A 19,214-nucleotide genomic window follows, 5' to 3' on the forward strand; every position below is an offset into this window, starting at 1 on the left:
CTCTGGAACAATGACTGTGCATCTTGTGGTGGGTGGTAGACTCTCTGAGGGACCCTGAAGGCTTTCCCATTGTATTCTCCTGCCTGGCCCAGTGCCTGGCACGCGGGGGCTCACTTATTAATTTAACAAAGAAGCACAGGACACAAAAACAGACACTGACCTGCAGTTTTACGAAAATTAATATCACCACAACCGTCTGGTGAGGCAGGTACGAGTGTTATCTTCTTTTTATACCCAGGGAAACTGAGGCACGGAGAGGTTAAGTCATTTACCCAAGGTCACACAGTAGTGTCGGAATTCGAGCCCAACACCCACCCTAGAGTCTCTGCTTTTACTGCTAACCTGTGATTCTGTGTGGGGGACTGAACGACGGCACGACGGTCAGTTCCTCTATTTGAAACCAGTGGCACTCAGGACAAGAAGCCACTGTCTGACCCAACTCTGTCATGCAGCCAGAGTGTGCGAGTGTGAACTGTAGAAATGCAGGAAGTGGACCAAAATCATTCCAGTAATCATCCCTAGGTAGTGGGGGTTTTTGGGTGATGTGTATTTTCCTCACTATACCCCTCTGTGTATTCCCAGTTTTCTGCCTGGGCTAATATTAGAATGGTCACATTAATATGGTTGCTTTTCCAGAGAACGTCACAGTGAAGGGGCGGTTAGTCCTGTCTGGGAACCGCTGGGGCGGGCAGGGGAGGCGTGGGAGGTGGGTTCCCTGACCCTAACGGAGGTCTTCTCCCTCTGACCGTCCAGGACATCATCGAGGGGGGCAACCTCCGCATCCCGCTCCAGGAGCTGCACCAGATGATCCTGACCCCCATCAAGGCCTACAGCTCCCCGAGCGCCACCCCCGAGGCTCGCCTCCGGGAGCCCCAGGCCCCGCACCCGCACCCGCACCCGCCCTCGCTCATGGGCCCCGAAAACCAGAGCCCCGACTGCAAGGACGGTGTTGCAGCCACCGGTGCCACCGCCACCACCTCCGCCGGGGCCAGCGGCGGGCTCCAGCCACACCAGCTGAGCAGCTGTGATGGGGAGATGGCTGTCGCCCCCCTGCCGGAGGGGGACCTGCCCGGGCAGTTCACCCGTGTCATGGGGAAAGGTAGAGTCTGACTCCCCACCTCCCCCTTCTCTTCTCTCAGCGCCGCTAACCGGAGCTGCCAGTCCCACTAACCGGAGCTGCCAGTCCTGAGGGGCTGCCCCTGGGTGCTGGGTGGCCCGCCCGCCCTGGGTCCATGTCATTAGCCCACTGCACAGATGAGGAAGTGTGGCCCTAGGGGGCGAAGGTATTTGGTTCGGAACTCAGGTCTCTCCCACCCCCCCAGGCCAGGGCTGCGGCCCTGCTGGAAGAGCGCTCACTGGGCCTTGGGCCCTCAGACCACAGCAGCGGTTTTCAACCTTTTTCATCTCCTGGCATACATAAACCTATTACTGAAATTTTACTGCACACCAAAAAAAATTTTTGTGATGATATGACAAAAAACATAGGTGTGCTTTTGATTCATTCACACCAGATGGCTATTGTTGTATTGGCTGTTGTCACTTTTTTAGTTGACAGTCTAAAAGAAAAGAGGTCATTGCCCCTGACTAGTCAGGTGCCACATGTTTTAAAAATGGTCACAGCACGCCGGTTGAAAATCACTGGGCCAAAGTCAGCCTGGACCACGCACGGACCACAGCCACGCCACGCCGTGCCTGAGTCTCCAGGGCAGGGCAGGACTCACACACGCCCCTTTGGGTCAGAGCACGCCTCCCACCTGACAACACTGGGCCTCTCCTGGGCCCAGGTCCTGATGCACATGTATAAATGCGAGTATCACCTTGAGAAATAACCCTCCAATGGTGGAGGAGCAGGCTTCCCATTCATGGGTGCGCCCACACACCTCATGTCCTAAAGCACTGGCCGGCTTGATTCCTCCAAATGAGGGGCACAGTTCATTCATAAAACCATGGAGACTGCTCCCTGATAATGTCGATGGTCTTTGATGCCTTTGAGTTCCCTCTCAAAAGGAGCCTCTTTCAAAGATAGAGCTCAGGACACTGCTGCGTTCTTCCTCTCCCAGAGTGTCTGTCTCAGGAAGGATTGCAGAAGGCTTAATATAGAATGGTATGCCTGGAATTAATCAAAGGGGCTTCTCGAGGCGAGGGCTCCCGTGGTGACCGAGGCTTTGACTTCACTGGAATGAGGAGCCTCCTGGCCCTCTTTGCGAGCCTTACGTAAAGCCACTGGCACACATCCCTCTCGGAGTATTAGTCCTGGGAGGAAAGCAGAGGCAGGTCGCCAGGTCAGGATGGGTGTGCATTTTTCTAATTCGTCTTCCTTTTTTTTTTTTTTTTCTCCACAGTGTGCACACAGCTCTTGGTCTCCAGACCTGATGAGGAAAATATAAGTTCCTATTTGCAGCTCATAGACAAGTGTCTGATTCATGAGGTGAGTTGGGACAGTTTTCACAAAGCTTTTTTTCTCATTGCTTAGACGGGGTTCTCGGCGTTTCTGTGATGGGATCATTTGGGTCTCCGCCAACTTGTTTCTGTGGGGTAGCTGTCACATAGCTCCACCGTGGTGGCCTCAAACCTAAACACAGCTTGTATATCACAGAGCCGTCCAAAGACTCGTCTAGACTGAGCTCTGGTGTGAGGGAGAAGGCCGGAGACAAGCTTCCGACTCTGAAGTCCTCTCTGAGGGGTCGAGGCTGGGGCGTGGTTAGCGCACAGCCTTGCAGAAGTTTTGTTTTGAAACACTTTTGGCTCCAGGGAACCTGAGGGAAGGGTGGAGAAGGAGTGTGCAGAAGAAATAATGTGTGTGTGTTATGTGTTTTCATGGCCATTCTTCCGTGTGTGGACTTGTGAGTTCTATGGGAATCGTAATTCACCATACGTCCTTCTGAAGGGTAACTGAGGCAGGCTGGAGCCAGACCTGCCCGACCCGCAAAGCTAGTGCAGCCTTCGCCACCGAGTGAGGCCGGTACTGGTCTCAGCTGCCCCGAGTGACCTGTGGGGACAGGTGGTTGTGCCTCAGACCCATGACCCCAACAGCTTCTTTGGCAACTCTCCTCCAAGAGTCACAGAGACAAAGTCTAGGCCTTAGGAAACTTAGGACTGGGTAAATCTAGGGCACTGAGGTCCTTCTGTGGGATTTTGACATGAGCATGAGATGGTAAAGGCCTCCACGTCTCCTTTCCTTTGCCATGGTGGCAGCCAGAACCCTGGGAGTCCAGTGGGCCCAGTTTAGGAGATACCCAGGGCAGCGGTCTGGCCCCACCACCCTCCCACTGCTGTGGGCAGTTCTCAGGGGGCCCCCACCTCCGGGGCCTGGATCCGCCCTTCCTCACTGCAGGTGTACCGTCTCCCTCTGGGCTTCCACCCCAGCCACGCCTCCTCTGCCCCCTACCCTCTCGTTTCTGCAATTTTCTCTCACAGCGGCATCAGCTCTTGTGTGTGCCTCTCCCCAACTCCGACTCAACCTTTTTCTGTTTCCAGTCCTGCCCCTGCTCTTGTTTTGACCTGCAGAAAGCCACAGAAAGAAGAGCACATTGACGAATTTTAGAACTCATTCATTCCATAGATACTTATTAAGCACCCTGGCCCTGGCTAGGCAGCTTACGTCGTGACAGGCAACCACACACATGATGATAAAGCCTCTGATGAGGCCCTCCTGCTGTGCCTACAGCCCGGACGAGGAGTGCTGGGCACCTACCAGAGGCAAAAACCAGCGCCTCCTCGGAGGGAAACCACCCCTAAGCCAGGCCTGAAAGGCAGCTGAGTCTCAGTGGCAAGGACTAAGGAAGGAGGCAGAGGAGTGCTCCCGGCAGAGACGGCCGCGCTGGGGGTTCTGTGTGTTGTTAGGGGAGGACCTCCAAGGTGGATTTCCAGAGGCATGATAAAGGGAGCCTTTAAACTTCTGAAAAGGCAAACAAGGTCCCTACTTCCTCTCCCACGCTCACTCTCAGCATTGAGCCTTTAAGATACAGGAGGGCAAGTGACCCCCACCTAGCATCAAGTCTGCTGATCCCATGAGCCAAAGCAGCAAGTCCTCCAGCTGCCTCGTTGGTCTGCACCAGCCCCGAAGCTGCGGCCTGATTCTTCTCCCTGTCCTGCCTTGTCATGCCCTCCGTTGCATCCTGGCTCTTCTATCTGCTTCTTTCCACTTTTCCTCCTCGAGTGCCCAAGTGATTCAATGCAAAGACGGCACTGTGTGGGCTCCTCTGCCAGCAGGAGGCCCCGTTGCCACAGGGGGGGCCTCTCGGTAACAGAAAGGGGCTTGGGCCGGGTCTGCTTGCCTGAACTGCTGTCAGGATAGGGGGGCCTGCACTCTGCCTTGGAAAGGAAAATGTTGTTCAAACCTCTTTATTATTTCAGTGCAGAAAGAGGAAACACGTCTGAATAATTTTCCACAGCCTCGGGTTATTCTGCGTGTGCAGAACACACCCTCCCTGTGAGGCCCTCGGAGGCGCGGTCTGCATCCGCGCTGGAGGTCAGCCTGGGCCCCAGAGACAGGGCTCCCTTTCACAGCCGCCTGGAAGGCGAGCGTGTTGACACTTCCACGGTGCCTGCCTTCCTCCCTGGAGATGAGGGGACTGGCTCCCCAGCGTAGTCAAAGGAAAGACAGGAAAGTTCTGAATTCTGTATCTGAGACCAATCATTTCGTCTCATGGATTGTAACCCCAGGAGTCTTGCCTCCTCGCCGCCTTGAGAGGGTTCTAGGAAGATGATTTCTTGTCCCCTTGATGAAGCTTTTAATCCAGCCACAAAAGCCACGGGACACATCTTCCTCCAGACAGACATATTGGTCTGGGCCTGACAGGGAGAGAAGATTCAGTAGTGGCTGCCTGGCTATGTCTGGGCGGTCTGTAGTGTCGAGTCTTCCTTCCCCTCCAGCCCAACCCAGAGCTGCCAGCGAAGGAGCTGAGGTGTAGCACCGGCCACCCCAGCCAACGGCAACAGTGCAGGCATGCATGCGCAGGAGCCAGCTTTCAGAAACCCCTCTGAGCCGGCCATGACCCCGCTCCTCTCTGCGCCTCCCAGCTGCAGCTTCCAGGATGGAGAAGAACCACACTCACTCGGCACCGCTAAGGGGCTTGCTCCTGACTGCAACCGGAGCTGAGTGAGCCTGGTGCCCCTGTGCTGGGTGAATGATCTGACCTCTCTGTGGAGGTGTCTACATTTCCATCTTTTTGGATGCTCTTTGCCACCATGGGAGATGTCATGTATGAACTGATGTTCATACATGGAAACTCTTTAAACACACATCTATAAAGGGAAACTTTGTCACTTGAAACTCAGGCTGTCCTTCAGGCTGGCTGCAGACCAGCTCAGTACTCTAGTTTTGAGACCTTGAACTCATTTGCTGGGGGCTAAGGTACCTGTTGAACACGGACCGTGATGAACCCTCATATACCATCACCAAAGGGCTGGTCTGTGCCACTGAAAAGGTCGGGTTAGAGTATCTGTGAGCAGCATGTATTGAATCATTGCTAAGAGCCAGGCATGTGCTACGTATTCTAAGTGCTTTTCAGGTGTTAGCTCATTTAAACCTGACAGTGGCTCTTTGAGAGGGATGTTACTATGCTCAGTTTTTGGAAGAAACAGTCTTGGGTAGAGAGACTCACATGAGGGCATGTGGGGCTCACGCCCTGCCACATGCATCCGGGGCCTTTCTCTGACCCACTGGTCTGGACCCTCCTCCTCAAGCCATCTTGGCCACAGCACCTGCACCTTGTGTCCTCACTTAACATTGGGCTGGATAAAGCTGGTCAGCAGCAAAATCTACCCTTCCCTATATTAATCCAGCAGAAGGGTTTGCCTTTTGCTGTTTTCAGAGGTGCTCAAGTGCATCAGGACACTCACCAAGCATCACCAACAAATGAGAGAGACCCTGGAGGAGAACCACGTCCTCACCTTTTGGCCATGAGGCCATCTGCCACTCACCTTAGAGGGGCTCTGCACTAGGTTTCTTAGCTGGCAGCCCTCCTTGATGAATACCCTCAATGCTGCCTGGCTAAGGTCACCCAGGAGGAAAGGCTTTGCCAGTAAATAACTTTTCTACAATATGACTAACATTTTTTGCTTTTGTTCATGTAGCTCTCCTGTGTTTAGGTCCTTAAAGATTCAATGTCATCGGGAGAAAATTAAGCTGTCATTTTTTTTTCTCTGTTTCGGGAATCTATTACCTTCATGGAATATAGTCATGTAGTCTGTTATTCTAAGTAATAGCTTATTGCTACTTAAATTTCATGCTTTATTGACAAAACTACTTAGGCGTGTTCTTTCCATCATTGTTAATGCTCATCTGTCAAATCTGACGGATTTCCCACAGCGTGTGGACCACAGTTCCACATACCCGGCAGGGGATTCCTATGCTGTGTGTGCATCCCTCACCCTCTAGAACACTCCATGACCAAGTCCTTTGGGCAGTAGGATTACCAGGACACTTGCTGCCAACGCAGCCTCCCCGAGTCCCCTCCAGATCTGTGAAGGCAGGCTCTGGGTGTGGAGGACGGGGCCCCAGAACCTGTGTGCTGACATGTCTTCGGGGAAGTCTATAGACCATGAATTTGAGAGTCTCTGCCCTGGAGACACAAAGCCCCTGAAAGTACTTCCCTGGGCCATGGCGCCCACAACAGGAGACGTGGTGTACGTGACAGTGTATTTATTATAGGGCGGTAGGCAAAACATCCCCAAACACCGATTTTACTAGAAAAGACAGGAGGGGTCATGAGATCTGCCCATCTTCCTAAACATTAGATGAAGTTCAGGTTTGGACGTGCACTGGGGTTTTGGTAGGGCACGGGGACCCTTAACCAGAGGTTTCTCAGCCGAGCCCTGAAACACAGAGACATACTCCATTCTCTAAAGCCCAGCTAACCACTCAGGGTGTCCACACACCATCAAGCAAATTGATTTTTGGAGTGGTTTAGCATTTCCATTGATTATGAAAATGCAGGGGGCCTGCAAAAGCCAGCGTATTCAACAATCAATTTTGCAATTTATTCTTGGTTAATAAATTGAATCCAGAGTGGAGTCAGAGGAAAAGGAAGGTGGGTATGGATCTGCCAGAAATGCAACCAAAACCGAGGGTTACCAAAAGCTTAATCCATGTACTTTACCAGGCACCTCCAATGCCAAGTAATTTGAATCTTCCGTACAGGCAGCTGGCAAATAAAACTGACTGCTGTTTGAACCGGGTTGGAAACAGGTGAAAAAAAGGCAACTGCAGAAACGCCAGTGTTTTCCCCTATTAATTGCATGTTTCTCCCTCTAATGCCAGGCTGCGTCACCCACTAAAAAGTCCTGTTTGTTTTTGCAGGCATTTACAGAGACGCAGAAAAAAAGATTGTTGTCATGGAAACAGCAGGTGCAGAAGCTCTTTCGGTCTTTCCCTCGGAAAACCCTTCTAGACATATCAGGATATCGACAGCAAAGAAAGTATGTTGGGATTTCATTCTTTGCAATGCATGGTGGTTCCGGGTGCCTCCTCACCTGCCTGGGTTCCTGAGGCAGGACGAGGCAGGGCATTCCTTGTTCACCAGGGTGCCCTGGGGCAAGTTCCAAGTCGCATTCCTTAAACAGGTGGGGTTGGGAAAGGCTGTAGAGGGAAAGCATTCCCAGAGGAAGAGCTGAATACGATGTTTTGTAACTCAGTTTACATTGTCAAAATGACAGTGTTAGCCCAGATGCAGAGAGTGGGTATGAGTTAATGAATGCCAGCAGAATACTTGGCAGTTTATCCCCAAAAGGGGGCTCCGAAAGGACAAAAATGGATTGTTCTATCGGCACCTTAAGTGGTAGTGTAATTTTTTTCTCTCTTCTAGCTGCAGACAAGCTAATTATAGTTGGTGGCCCAGTGCTAGTCTATTTTGGTCTGAGCTGCAATCTAAGAGTGGAGCAGCACCATTCTTGATTTTTCATAGTACTTCAGCTTCTTGGATGCAGTTAAAAATAAGCCTCATTGTACTTTAGACCCCATTACCTTAATCTGGCTTTAAACTGAGGGATCCAGTTGCATATTAAAGGTGAATGGGAGTGACAGTCTAGTGGGTTAAGCCTTGAAGAATGACCAGGAGTTTTGGGGAGACAAGGGAACGATGATGCAAACATCCTAAAAAATATCAACATTCTATTTTACATTTTTAAAGATGAGCAAATAAATAATAATTTTTTTCACTTCCACCTAAAAAGTTCCGAATTCATTTCTCGGTGCATATAGGAAGCTCTGTTTGTGTTGTTAGGTCTTTAACACTTATTTGCATCAGTGTGCCTTAAAACATCACTGTTTTATATTATTTAAAGGAGGTAAGGCCAATTGGAAGTTGTGAAAAGTCTTTATTAAAGATTTATGTTAAAATTGAATTATCATATTCCACCATTATTTCTCAAACACATATTTAGCACTATGTGCCAAGCGGTATCCAAGCACTTTAAGAATATTAATGCATTTAATCCTCGCAACAACCATATGAGGTGGAGGGGCTACTGTTACCCTGATTTTACAGAAGGGGTTGGTAGGCAGTGGCACCCAGGATTCCGACCAGTGAGGCCAGCTCCACAGTCAGCGCTCTTCACCACTCTGGAGGCCAGGCAGCTCTCTGGCCTTGGGCGCGTGTACAGAAAAGATGGGCAGGTCAAGCAACCCTCTATTTCCCACCCCCTGGCCTCAAGCCCTCTGGGGGGTGGCCTTCCTGGATCACCTCTGCATTCAGAAGAAAGGCCAGGCCTGCTCGTCAGCCTCCTCCTCTCAGGCTGCCCCTTTCCCAGGCTCACTCTCTCCTTGTAAAAGGCAGCAGGACTTCCCCCAAGGAAGAGGAGGAGGTTCCAGACCCATCTTGCAACGCCAAGCCATTGGGAGACAAGTTCTAAAAGGAAGAAAGAATCTGGAAGTTGAGGATGAAGATAGAGCTTTTAAGTTCTTTGCTGCTCCTCCCAGAACTGTCATTCCCTGCCTCTGTCTGCCCTGCCTTGTCCTCAGTTGGCATCAGAGTTCCCATTAACCATGACCTTTCCAGAGTGTTACTATCAAAAGCATGTATTGGGCTAACCCAAGGTTTGCCAGATTAGAGTCCCGATAGACCTCCTTTTATTGATTAGGTAAGAATGAATGTCATCATTGATTGTAGATGTTCAGCTGGAGGTTGCTAAAGCTCTAGAAAGTAATTTGTTCTCCTAAGTATAACCTCTGGGATCTTTTTATGCTATTAATTTGCTTTGAAGACCTGTTTCTCCAATAATACAAGGTAACTGCAGCCCAGCCCCTGCTTGAATTATCACAAATCCCAGATTAACTGGTTCTTATTCAGTCTTTTCACACATTTCAAGGTAATGAAGTCAGTTGGTTAGATTTAGGAAGGCAGAGAGAGAGAGACACAGATGGACAGAGCAAGAGAATGAAAACGTACCTTTGTCACTTTATCCCCTCCCCAGAAAGAGCGATTATTTCACTAAGCCTAGTGATTTTAGGTAACGTAAGTGTGTACTCTGGTTGCGGGCAGTGGCAGCATTCAACAGGACTGGCTTTGTAATAAACAGTTAAGGACGCCACAGCCAGGGCCCTACCGGCATTAGAAAGAAGTCCTAGCCAAACTCTCCCCTTCCCTGCCCGTTCTATCTCCAGAATGTTCTGGGATTTATGGCCACACATGGCCCAGGGAGTCCTAACCTCAGGAGCGTCTAGGGCCCTCATTTCTCCGGTGACTAAGTGTCCCACGACAGAACCCTCTACCCACATGATATTGCTTAAGATACATTTTTGCCTTCCCGAAAGCCCAAATCATTTTAGCATCATTCATTGACTACTGCACTTTGCATATGAAATAACTTGCTAAAAATCCAACCAAAAAGGAAAATGAGCCAAAAAAAAAAAAAAAAAGAGCCATTCGGACTAAATAAGGAAAAGTCTTAGCAGAATACTGAATCATCTACCAGGTGGCCACAATTCTGACTCCAAAAACCAAAGGCCTCGTTTTCACAGTTTAAAAAAAAAAGCCACCACGGTTGCTCTCCACCTGTCACTCCGACCGATTGCCCTTCCTCCAGAAGAGGTCTCTGCTGCGGTCACAAGAAATTACTGCTATTCCTCCCGGCTCAAATTTCTTCTTTTAAATTGAACATTTTAAACCTTAGTCAAAGAAGAAAGAGGGGAAGAAAAAGGAGAAAGGAGATAAACAAAGAGATCCAGAACCCGTGAGCGCCCCCTTCTCACCACGCGCAGACGAGCCTGGGCCCCACGGGCCGCTTTCCTGGGCCACAGATGCCTGGAAATGGGCAGAGGCGGCCCAGAAGTCCAGTGCGGGCAGCTCCCCGTGGACTTCTCCTCGCCGCTCCCTTCCTCTCCCTAGGAAATGTAGGAATTCTGGGGAGAAGAGAAACATTTTCTGAGATCAACTATGCTGAGGGCTTAGATGCCCCTCCCCCTATGCACACACAACTCTCTCTCTCTCAGGAAATGACTGTTTTGCAGGACCCCCCCCACCCCCTCCCCCACTCCATCACCCTCAACTGGTTCAACTACGTCAGCCCTGTCTCCCGGAGTCTCCTCCTCGCAGGCTTGGTAACCAACCTCCCCTGCATGGCTGGGAAAGCAAGTCTGTTCCATCTTGTGGCCAATGGAGGTAAAGCATTCGGACTTAAACATCAGTGAATGACTAAAGCTGACTCTTCTTGGAAAGAATGTGCTGGTTCCTGAAACCCCGCGGGTTGCTGCGCACCCTCCCAGAACCTGAGGCATGTTAGAGAGGACGCGTTCTTTGGCGATGAGGTCACAGGAGTGATGGGAGCACAGCGTCCCTCCGCGTGCGACGCCAGGGTCTCCGGCAGCCTTCCTGCCTGCGTCCGGGGGAAGCGTGGAACCTCCGGGTCTCTCTGCAGGGAGGGCCTGAGGGTCCTAGGTCCAGAGCGCCGCCTGCACACACACCATCTGCATGCTCATATCCCTGCCCTGTACCCAGAGTCAGAACCCCAGACGTGGGGTCACTCCTCCATCTGGAGAGGCATCATGGAGGCAGGGGGTCATTCATTCTTTCATTCATTCCACCTGCGTTTACTGTGCCAGGGGCCGATTCAGTCGTGGGACAGGCAGATTGGACGAGGAAAGACACCGTCGTTTTCCTCCTGGAGCTGGCATCCTATGGGGCTCTCAGGCCACACTCTCAAACCTGCCACACACAGAAAGGCTGTGGTACGCTAGAAGGATCCCTGCGCCTGGCTGTGCGGCTTTCTTGCTGTGTGGCCTCCTGACAGGCTTGAGAGCTCTGGGTCCCATGACGCAGCTGGGAAGAAGGCCCAAGAGCCTGTTGATTCAACTTCTGGGCTGCCAGCACTGCCCCCTACTGGCTGTGTGACCTTCGCGAAACCCCTAAGTTCTGTGTTACTTCTCTAGCTGCAAATAGAGGTGGACAGAGTGCCTGCCTCACAGGGTTGTTGCGAGGGTTGAAGAATCCGTGTACAAGTGCTGTGACGGTATGCGTAATATTCACTCTCACATGTTAGCTGCCGTGTTCGGCACAGCCCTTTCCTGGTTCAGAGCCCAGGGTACCCCAGCAGCCTCCTAACTGTCCAAATGTGAGCAGACCCCAGGAGGCGTCCCACCCGCAGCCGTGGGGGTGAGAAGCCCTGAGGGGGACCCATGCTCCTCCCGTTCTTCTCTGTTCGCTCCCACAGTCGCGGCTTTGGGCAGTCCAACTCCCTCCCGACGGCCGGCTCTGTGGGCGGCGGCATGGGCAGACGGAACCCCCGCCAGTACCAGATCCCTTCTCGGAACGTCCCCTCCGCCCGGCTCGGCCTCTTGGGCACCAGTGGGTTCGTCAGCTCCACCCAGCGCAACGCCGCGGCCAACCCCACCATCATGAAACAAGGAAGACAGGTTGGTTCTGCCCCAGGGAGCAGGGTGGACCGCCTAGCTCAGCGCCTGAGGCTTCAGGATGTTTCCCCAGATGACCCCAAGGCGAGGGGAGAAACCAGGAGGGCCCAACCGAGAGACAGCTGTCCCTGTCCTCTGCAGTACCCAGCGTTGTGTGTACTGGCTATCTGCGAGGTGGATCAAGGCCAGGGCTGCACCTGGCCTCACGGAGGCCTGCTTAGGATGCCCCCGGGACCCCTCTAACTTTGGGGGCCCCACACAAGGGGCCTTTAAGGAAGAAATCTAAGACCTGTTTATCATTTGTCTCAACCCTTGACTTGCCCCAGCAGGCCTCACCACCTCCCAAATCTGGGTTCCAGAGAAGCCTGAACTTCTAAGGAACTTTCTTGGCCTTTGCCATGGCCTGGGCTGTGGTGGAGAATCCACAGAAAGCCGAGAGAGGCTGTCAGAGGGAGAGCTGAAACACTCTCAGCCAGTCAAGGCCAGGCTGCACAGAGGCTCTCTCTGTGTGAGGTGCAGCCGACCTCTGTCCCTCTCCCTGGGCTCCTCACTCCTCTCTCCCGGCCACCAGCACCCCCCCACCCCCACCCACCCTGCCCAGTGCCTTCCTGTTGTTTGCCCCCAGCCTTGCGAGGCCTTGCAGGCTGGAGCTGGTATTGGCAGGACACAAGAGGGTCTGAGGTTCTGGGTTGCCTTGAGAAATGTAGGGATGACAGATGGGTTTGAAAACAGGAAGACAGCTCCAGGCTAGACGGGAGGGATTCACTCCCCAGGGAAAGCCCCACCTGCCGGCCATGGCGGGCAACCCCAGATCTGTTCAAGGAGGAGTCACCGGTGAGACAGACGCTGGGTAATAATTAACACAAGCTGGGCTGTGCCAGCTCCTTGCCAGCCGGGAGGTTCTTTTTTCTCCCCCTTGTTTCATAGTAAACTGTAAAAATCTCGAAGAAAAGTCAAATGAGAGCCCTGACATAGTTGGTGCTTTTTGTTGCAAATGTTTATAGGCCTCTCCCTCTCCCCCCACCCCTGCCCCCGCCACATTTCCAAGAAAAACAACAGGAGAAACGAAGGCAACAAAAGGGATGAAAAGGGTTTGTAGGTGGTGAGGGTCGAACCGAGGTTTAGAGAGGGGCCTGAGATTGGGGGCGGGTGTGCGAGTAGAATGGGTGGAATCTACATTCCCTCTCTATAAATAAGCCGATGGGCAACGCTGGCCTGCAAGCAAGCCCTTTTCCAGAAGTTAGCAAGTTAGCAGAGGATCCTCCCCGGGGTATTTGTCTCCTGAATTCCAGCTGGGGCCCTGCCCCCCCCACTCCCTACCCCCACCCCTACCCTGGGTTGTCTGGACTAACGGTTCCCCTTTTGTGCTTCTCACTAGAACCTCTGGTTTGCGAACCCTGGGGGCAGCAACAGCATGCCGAGCCGCACCCACAGCTCAGTCCAGAGGACCCGCTCGCTGCCTGTGCACACTTCTCCCCAGAACATGCTGATGTTCCAGCAGCCAGGTGGGGCCTGGAGCTTGATCTCTCACTGTCCTCTCCCCTGACACACAGAGGAGGCCAGGACGCCAAAATAGATGCCCCGGTGAACCTAGCTGGAAAGTGCTTAGCCTTGACTGTCACCGCGCATTCTTACGAGCTTATAGCAGCCTTTCCTTTTTTAAACCGCGCCTCGCCAGCATGGACAGCGGCTGCTTGGCTGGGTGCCAGCACCAGGAGCCCCAGCGTTGCCGCAGTCTGGCGGGGACAGTTTTGATAGCAGTCATACTTCTGGGTTGATTAAACCTGAGATACCACTGGAAGGCTTGCAGGGGAGATGGGAGGGGTTCCGTGTGCCATGGGGATGGGCGGTGTAGGAGTAAGACAAAGAGAAAATGTGACCGTGCTGATGCTAAGGGACCCTCCCGGGTACGGGAGTGCCTCGCAAACACGACTGTGGGACCAGCCACCTTTCCTTTCCTTGGTCAAAGGGCAACGTATACGATTCAAGCCCATCTCACCTCTCACGGTGCCCCTGAAACAGGGCAGCCAGGGTTATGTGCAGCCAACAAGTGCTTGCACCCTTTCTCTATGCAGACCATGACCTCTTAGACTCGAGGAGTAACACGCAGCCACACAAGCCATCACGGCACCTACCTAGATGGCCCTGTAGGCGGGCAAACCAGACATGTGTGCTCCCGTGGGAAGTGCCCACCCTGGGCTGTAGGTGTGCTCAGTGCAACATGTGCTATAGGAGCTTAAGGAGGGAAGTGTCACTGTGGCCTTGGGTGGGCAAGGAAGCTTCTTGGAATTGGAGCTGAGCTGCAGAGGACAGAGGTGAAGAGGTGGAGAGAGGAGGGTGGCGCTGCAGGCAGACAGAACAGGGGAGCGCGACTGCAGGGGTGCCGAGGCCACGGCAAGTCCCGGAAGCCGCTGCTGGGCTGAAGTAGCAATGGGTAGACCAGGGCAGCTGGGAAGATGGCGCCCATTGGTGGGGACTCTAATCCAAGGCCAAGGAGCTCGGAGCCTGGCCGCTCTCAGTGGGGACTCTGTGGAAGATTTTGGGCAGGGAGTCAGGCAGGAGTGTGCCTGGAGGAGTAAAGGGGAGGCAGGATTGGGGGGCCAGGGGGAGGGGGCACCGATAAGGAGGAGCAGGAGCATGCCGGTGGTGTGGGGCTGCCATGGGGTAAGGTGTATCAGGAAAGGGAGGGGCGTCCACGTGGCCCAGGTGCTTGTTTAAAGTTGCTTCTTGACTTCTGGAACTCTTCGTATTTGCCCACTTTTGTTTTAAAGCTTCATTTCTCCATTTGGATATTCGTAGCAATTTTTCTTCACAGGCAGAAATACCTGATGAAATTCAAGGCTGGTGAAGGCCCTCTCTCTGGGTTATTTAGTCCCAGCCTCTGTTACCATGCAGATTTATGTATAATCCACTCCCAATAACAGAGAATCTGGACAAGGCTTGAAGGCATCCTGGGCACCAAGAGGTCTGTGGCCTTGAATGACTGTCCCACCCCGACCTCAGTCCCAGGACTGCAGCCCAGCCCCCTGGTAGCCTGGCAGGAGCCCTGGCACAGCTGAGCGCTCTCCAGTCCCAGCACACACCAAGCCTTCCCTGTGGTTCATAACCTCTCTCTCCTTCCCCGCAGCTCTCTTCCAAGCCCTCAGTCTTCCTCTCTGTTCGTGGCTTAACTGGGAAGACCAGGCTCCTGGGAAAAGCTGAGCCTTTCTAGGGAGGAGGACTGTTTAGGCCCATTGCCACGGATCCTCCGTGTGCATCTTCATTTGCCTGCGCTGCTCCATAGCGGTGCCGCCACTCATGCTCCGGGCAGCTGCGACCAGAGATCCTTTCTACCCTCTTCCCCATGAGGCCTCTTGTTCCCATAGTTTAAGAATCAAATGATACAGAAGGGAGGGCTTGCAAAGAAAATTGACAGTCCCCCATGCCTCCCCCTCCAGGCCCACAGTCCCATTTCCCAGAGGCAGCTACTTATAACAGTCTGTTGTCTGTATTCCTGGTAGTTATCTCTAAGTCTCTAATGATGTTCTTTGCATACTGGACCTAGATTCTGAAACCCTTGCGTTTGTATTTTTTTTATTAGCCTCTCGCCCAAGCATTACAAACCCACTTCCAGCAAGGCCCTAATGACCCACAGCGTTTCTAATAATGGCCAAGGCATGCAGACAGGGCTGCTCCGCATTTCCCAATTGCAAATGCATGGGTGAGTGCTCAGCAGGGGCCACTCCCAAACCCCGCCCCGCACACTCTGCCCAGGCTATGTGGCTCTTCTGGGGACAGGGTCAGGAAGGGCGAGGCAGGGCACAGCCGTGACCAGGATTCCTTGCCGAAGGGAGCAGAGGCTGCAGAGGGTTCCTGCCACGGACCCAGGAATGCCGTCCTAGCCTCTGCCCGGGGCCCACGTGCATTCCTGCCTTTGCACATCAGATGCTGGTTTTCAAAACCACAAATCACTGTCAGAACTCTTCCTTCAGCCCGAGGGGTCCTCCTCCTCCACAGGCAACTTCTGTCACAGCCACAGCCAGGGCCGGACAAAGGCTCACCCTCCAGAGACAGGGTCTCAGAGCCGAGCCAGCCACTGGGTGTCCTGTGCAGATGGCTTTTCTGCTCCAGGCGTCACACCCTGGGCAGCCAACCAGGCGTCTAGGGGTGGTGGCCCGGGTAGGACGGGCTGTCAGAAGTATCATGTCAGAGCGGCAGGAATCAGGAAGGCAGAAAGTGGCTTTCCTGTGTATGCAGCGGCGGTGGTACGAACAGAGAATGGAATGGAGACCTGGGACCAACGCAAAGTTAAGGACTCGGAGAACTGTGTTGCAGGCCAACGTAGCGGCTTCCTCCTGGCCATCGGATATCTCCGGAGCATCCATTTACACCCTCTGGGCAAACCTTGAAGACAGCAGTGCATTCTAAAGGAGATTATCTCTATTCTGTTAACTTAGAATAATTCTGTTAAGATAATGGAAGACCTTAAATATCTCCAAAGACTACAGTAAAGGTTGGGGGCTAGACCCAGCCCAAGTTGTGCGTCAGCCGATCGGTGGCCTCGCTCGGATTTGTAAGGCGCTTCCTGCTCTCCCGGATCTACAGCACCCGTGACCCCTCGGAAGCCACGTCAGGGTGGTTTTTCACTTTATTCCCACACGGACAGATTCTAGATGTCTTCCGGGACGAGCCAGGAGAATCACGGAGGACTGGTTCCTCTCGCAGGCGTCGGGGGCTTGTCCTGAGAAGTGAGGAAGACGGGTCTGATGACTCCCCGGGGAGGTGACTCGCGCTCCAGACCAGTGTGGCTCTAGCCTGATGAGAGTCGCCACCTTTCTCCGAGAGGCAGCGTGTTTTCCCAACTGAAAAACCAGTTTGGAAACTGCTTGCAGGATGATGTCTTATCTTGGAAGCAGATCTGTTCCTGCTGACCTGACTCAGCCACCCTCGGGGTCCAGCCCCGGAGCGACACTGGGAAGCTGGAGGCCCCTCCTCACCTGGAGGGCCTAAGAGACCAACGGAGAGAAGGCCAGAGGCAGGCGCCCAAGGGAAAGCACGGGGGAGGGCGGGCTGCCCGCCTCACCTGGCTGCATTCTGGGGACCTGTTTCTTCGCTTGCATGAAACCACGCGCACACAACCCTTGGGGCTGGACCTCCCCTGCCCCCATGTGAGGTGGATCAGGCAGCGCCTTCCACGACAGCATTTCATGGGTGGCATTCCTGGTCACAGCACGGCTCCCCTGGCACAAGCTTATGCTTAGGATTCTTCCACCATTAGAATGCCACATGCCTGGGTCTGTTACCGTTTGTTTCTTCTTTCCTGTGAGTGAGTTTTCCCAGTTCCTTTCCGAGAACTGCCTTTGGGAAGAGTGGGAACAAATAGGAGAGTGCCCCAGAGCCCTGGGTCTACGAGTGGGGAAGGCAAGGGCTGCCATGCGGAGGCAGAGGCTAGAGTTGGGACCCACATGAAGTACCTAGTAAATATTTGTCCCCTGCCTTCTAATGAGCAAGGCAAACATCCCTGCTCGGGGAGGTTGGTAAATGAGTCCATTCTATCACAGCCAAGAACCCAGCTGGGCCTAAAGAGACCAACCTGAGGCAAGGTGATAAAATATTGTCTTCCTTATGCCGTATTCTACTCATCAGTATTTGGTGATACTGCGGGTCCCAGGGGATTGCCACAGCACCTCCTTCTGCAGTTTTAGGAATGAGGCCACCAGAGAAAAGCCTCAGTCCCCATAACAGATTCAGGGGTGCGACTCATTTGTTACTCTGTCCCTCTTTCCCCTGCCGTGACTTCTCTGTCATTGCCAGCTTACCTGCCACTCTGATGCCGTTCGCTGCTCACACTGATCTCTCCGCCTTTTGTTACCATCCTGCCCCCTTTCTCCTTGGTTCCTGGGCCTGTCACCCTTTCTTCCTTACCTGCCCTCACCCATCAGTCCAAGCCCCACATCCCGTCCCCTGTCCCTTCCTCCTCAGCCCGTCTTTCCAGATGTATCTCCTTCCCGCTGGAAGGAGACCCTGCCTCTCGCTTCACCACACCTCCAAGGCCTTCCTAGTTATCCAGCAGAGTGGCCTCCGCTGTCTTTGGCAAAGGGGGATTCTAAAGGTTTTTTCCTAAAATGCCCGACCTGTCTCTTTTTCTAAAATCCTAAAGAAACTGGCCTCCCACCTCGGCTTCAATGCTTTGAAAGAGATGCAGAATTGCACCTCGGGGGCCGCAGACAGAAAACCCTGCAGGGATGTCCAGTTTCTGCCAAGGAAAAGCCGCCGGCCCTCCAGGCCCCAGTGGACCCTGCAGCAGCCCTTCATTAGGGATGGGCAGCCCCACTCCCTTCTAGAATCTCCTTGACCCTGGACCTAAGCACTAGGCAATATACTTGTGGGACTTCTGCAAAAGCACAAAAAAGTTCCAAGCCAGCCTAGACCCTGGGCATCTTAGAGCTGGAGAGCCTCACTCAATATTGGAATGACCTGACGGGGAGGGGAAGAATTTCTAGTTTTCAGAGATGGCATCTGAATGGAAGAAACAAGCCTGCATTGGGCAATAGCAGAGAACACTCGGTTTCAAAGAGTCTGTCTCTTCTGCCTCACAGAAGGCTGCAAACTATGTCTGCCCGGTCCATTACAGCCGGGAGCCCAGGGTAACTGCGAAGGACGAGCCCTCGGGGATGGCAGGAGCCCGTGGGCTCCCGTGGGCTGTGGAGCAGGAGCCACCCGGACACTCCCCTAGGGTTTTGAGAGCTCCGCCCACCGCGCCACCGGTAGCTGAGAGCACCGAGCCTGCGAAGGAAGCTGCTTCATCCACCCAGCCGGTCTCCCTGTCTCTCGTGTGTGCGGGAGATGCCGCAGATCTGTTTTTATCAAATACACAATTAAAAAGTCACACTATTAGGAAACTCGGGAGTATGAACATATGTGTTCCTCCCGAGACTCAGAGTTTCCAGAACCGTGCTGCGCGGCGGGGCCGTGGGCTCCCCGGCGCACCAGAGGGAGGATCTGGGGGATAAAAAGCAAGCTCGCCAACTTCCAGCCGAAAAGAGCAGCCACTGAGGTTTGGAGATCCTGGCACGCAGAGCCCCGCACTTCTCGGCCCCCCTTTTTGGAACACGCAATCCCAGGCTTGGAAAATGGCATTTTGCTGTGTGTTGGCAAGAAATCCTGCAGCTGAAACACTTCTCTCCAAATGCCGAGCATCTTTATTTATCCAAATCTCTCCACAGTGTTTGTTTAAAGGGAAGTGCTAGAGAGTAAACTAAATTTTACAATGAGCATATGGATGGCTATAATTGCTGAGGGTTTTTTTTTTTTCATATTTGCTAACTGGCTATATATAAAATTGTGTTTCTCTTTTATAGATTTCACACCCTGAAGGCTGCTAATT

The 19,214-nt window shown here is 53.1% G+C and overlaps 1 protein-coding gene across 2 annotated transcripts in view; it reads left to right on the forward strand.

Annotated features, from left to right (window-relative positions):
• Positions 1-19,214, forward strand: part of SAMD4A (sterile alpha motif domain containing 4A) — a 205,091-nt gene that overhangs the window by 174,153 nt on the left and 11,724 nt on the right. For both annotated transcript variants that reach the window (XM_028507348.2, XM_028507351.2), the window contains 5 exons: positions 754-1,099; positions 2,343-2,428; positions 7,304-7,422; positions 11,650-11,851; positions 13,227-13,353. In XM_028507348.2, coding sequence (XP_028363149.1) covers positions 754-1,099; positions 2,343-2,428; positions 7,304-7,422; positions 11,650-11,851; positions 13,227-13,353 — 880 coding nt within the window. The remainder of the gene's footprint in view (positions 1-753; positions 1,100-2,342; positions 2,429-7,303; positions 7,423-11,649; positions 11,852-13,226; positions 13,354-19,214) is intronic.

Source organism: Phyllostomus discolor, chromosome 1 (assembly GCF_004126475.2).
Source record: "Phyllostomus discolor isolate MPI-MPIP mPhyDis1 chromosome 1, mPhyDis1.pri.v3, whole genome shotgun sequence".
NCBI classification, from domain to species: domain Eukaryota; kingdom Metazoa; phylum Chordata; class Mammalia; order Chiroptera; family Phyllostomidae; genus Phyllostomus; species Phyllostomus discolor.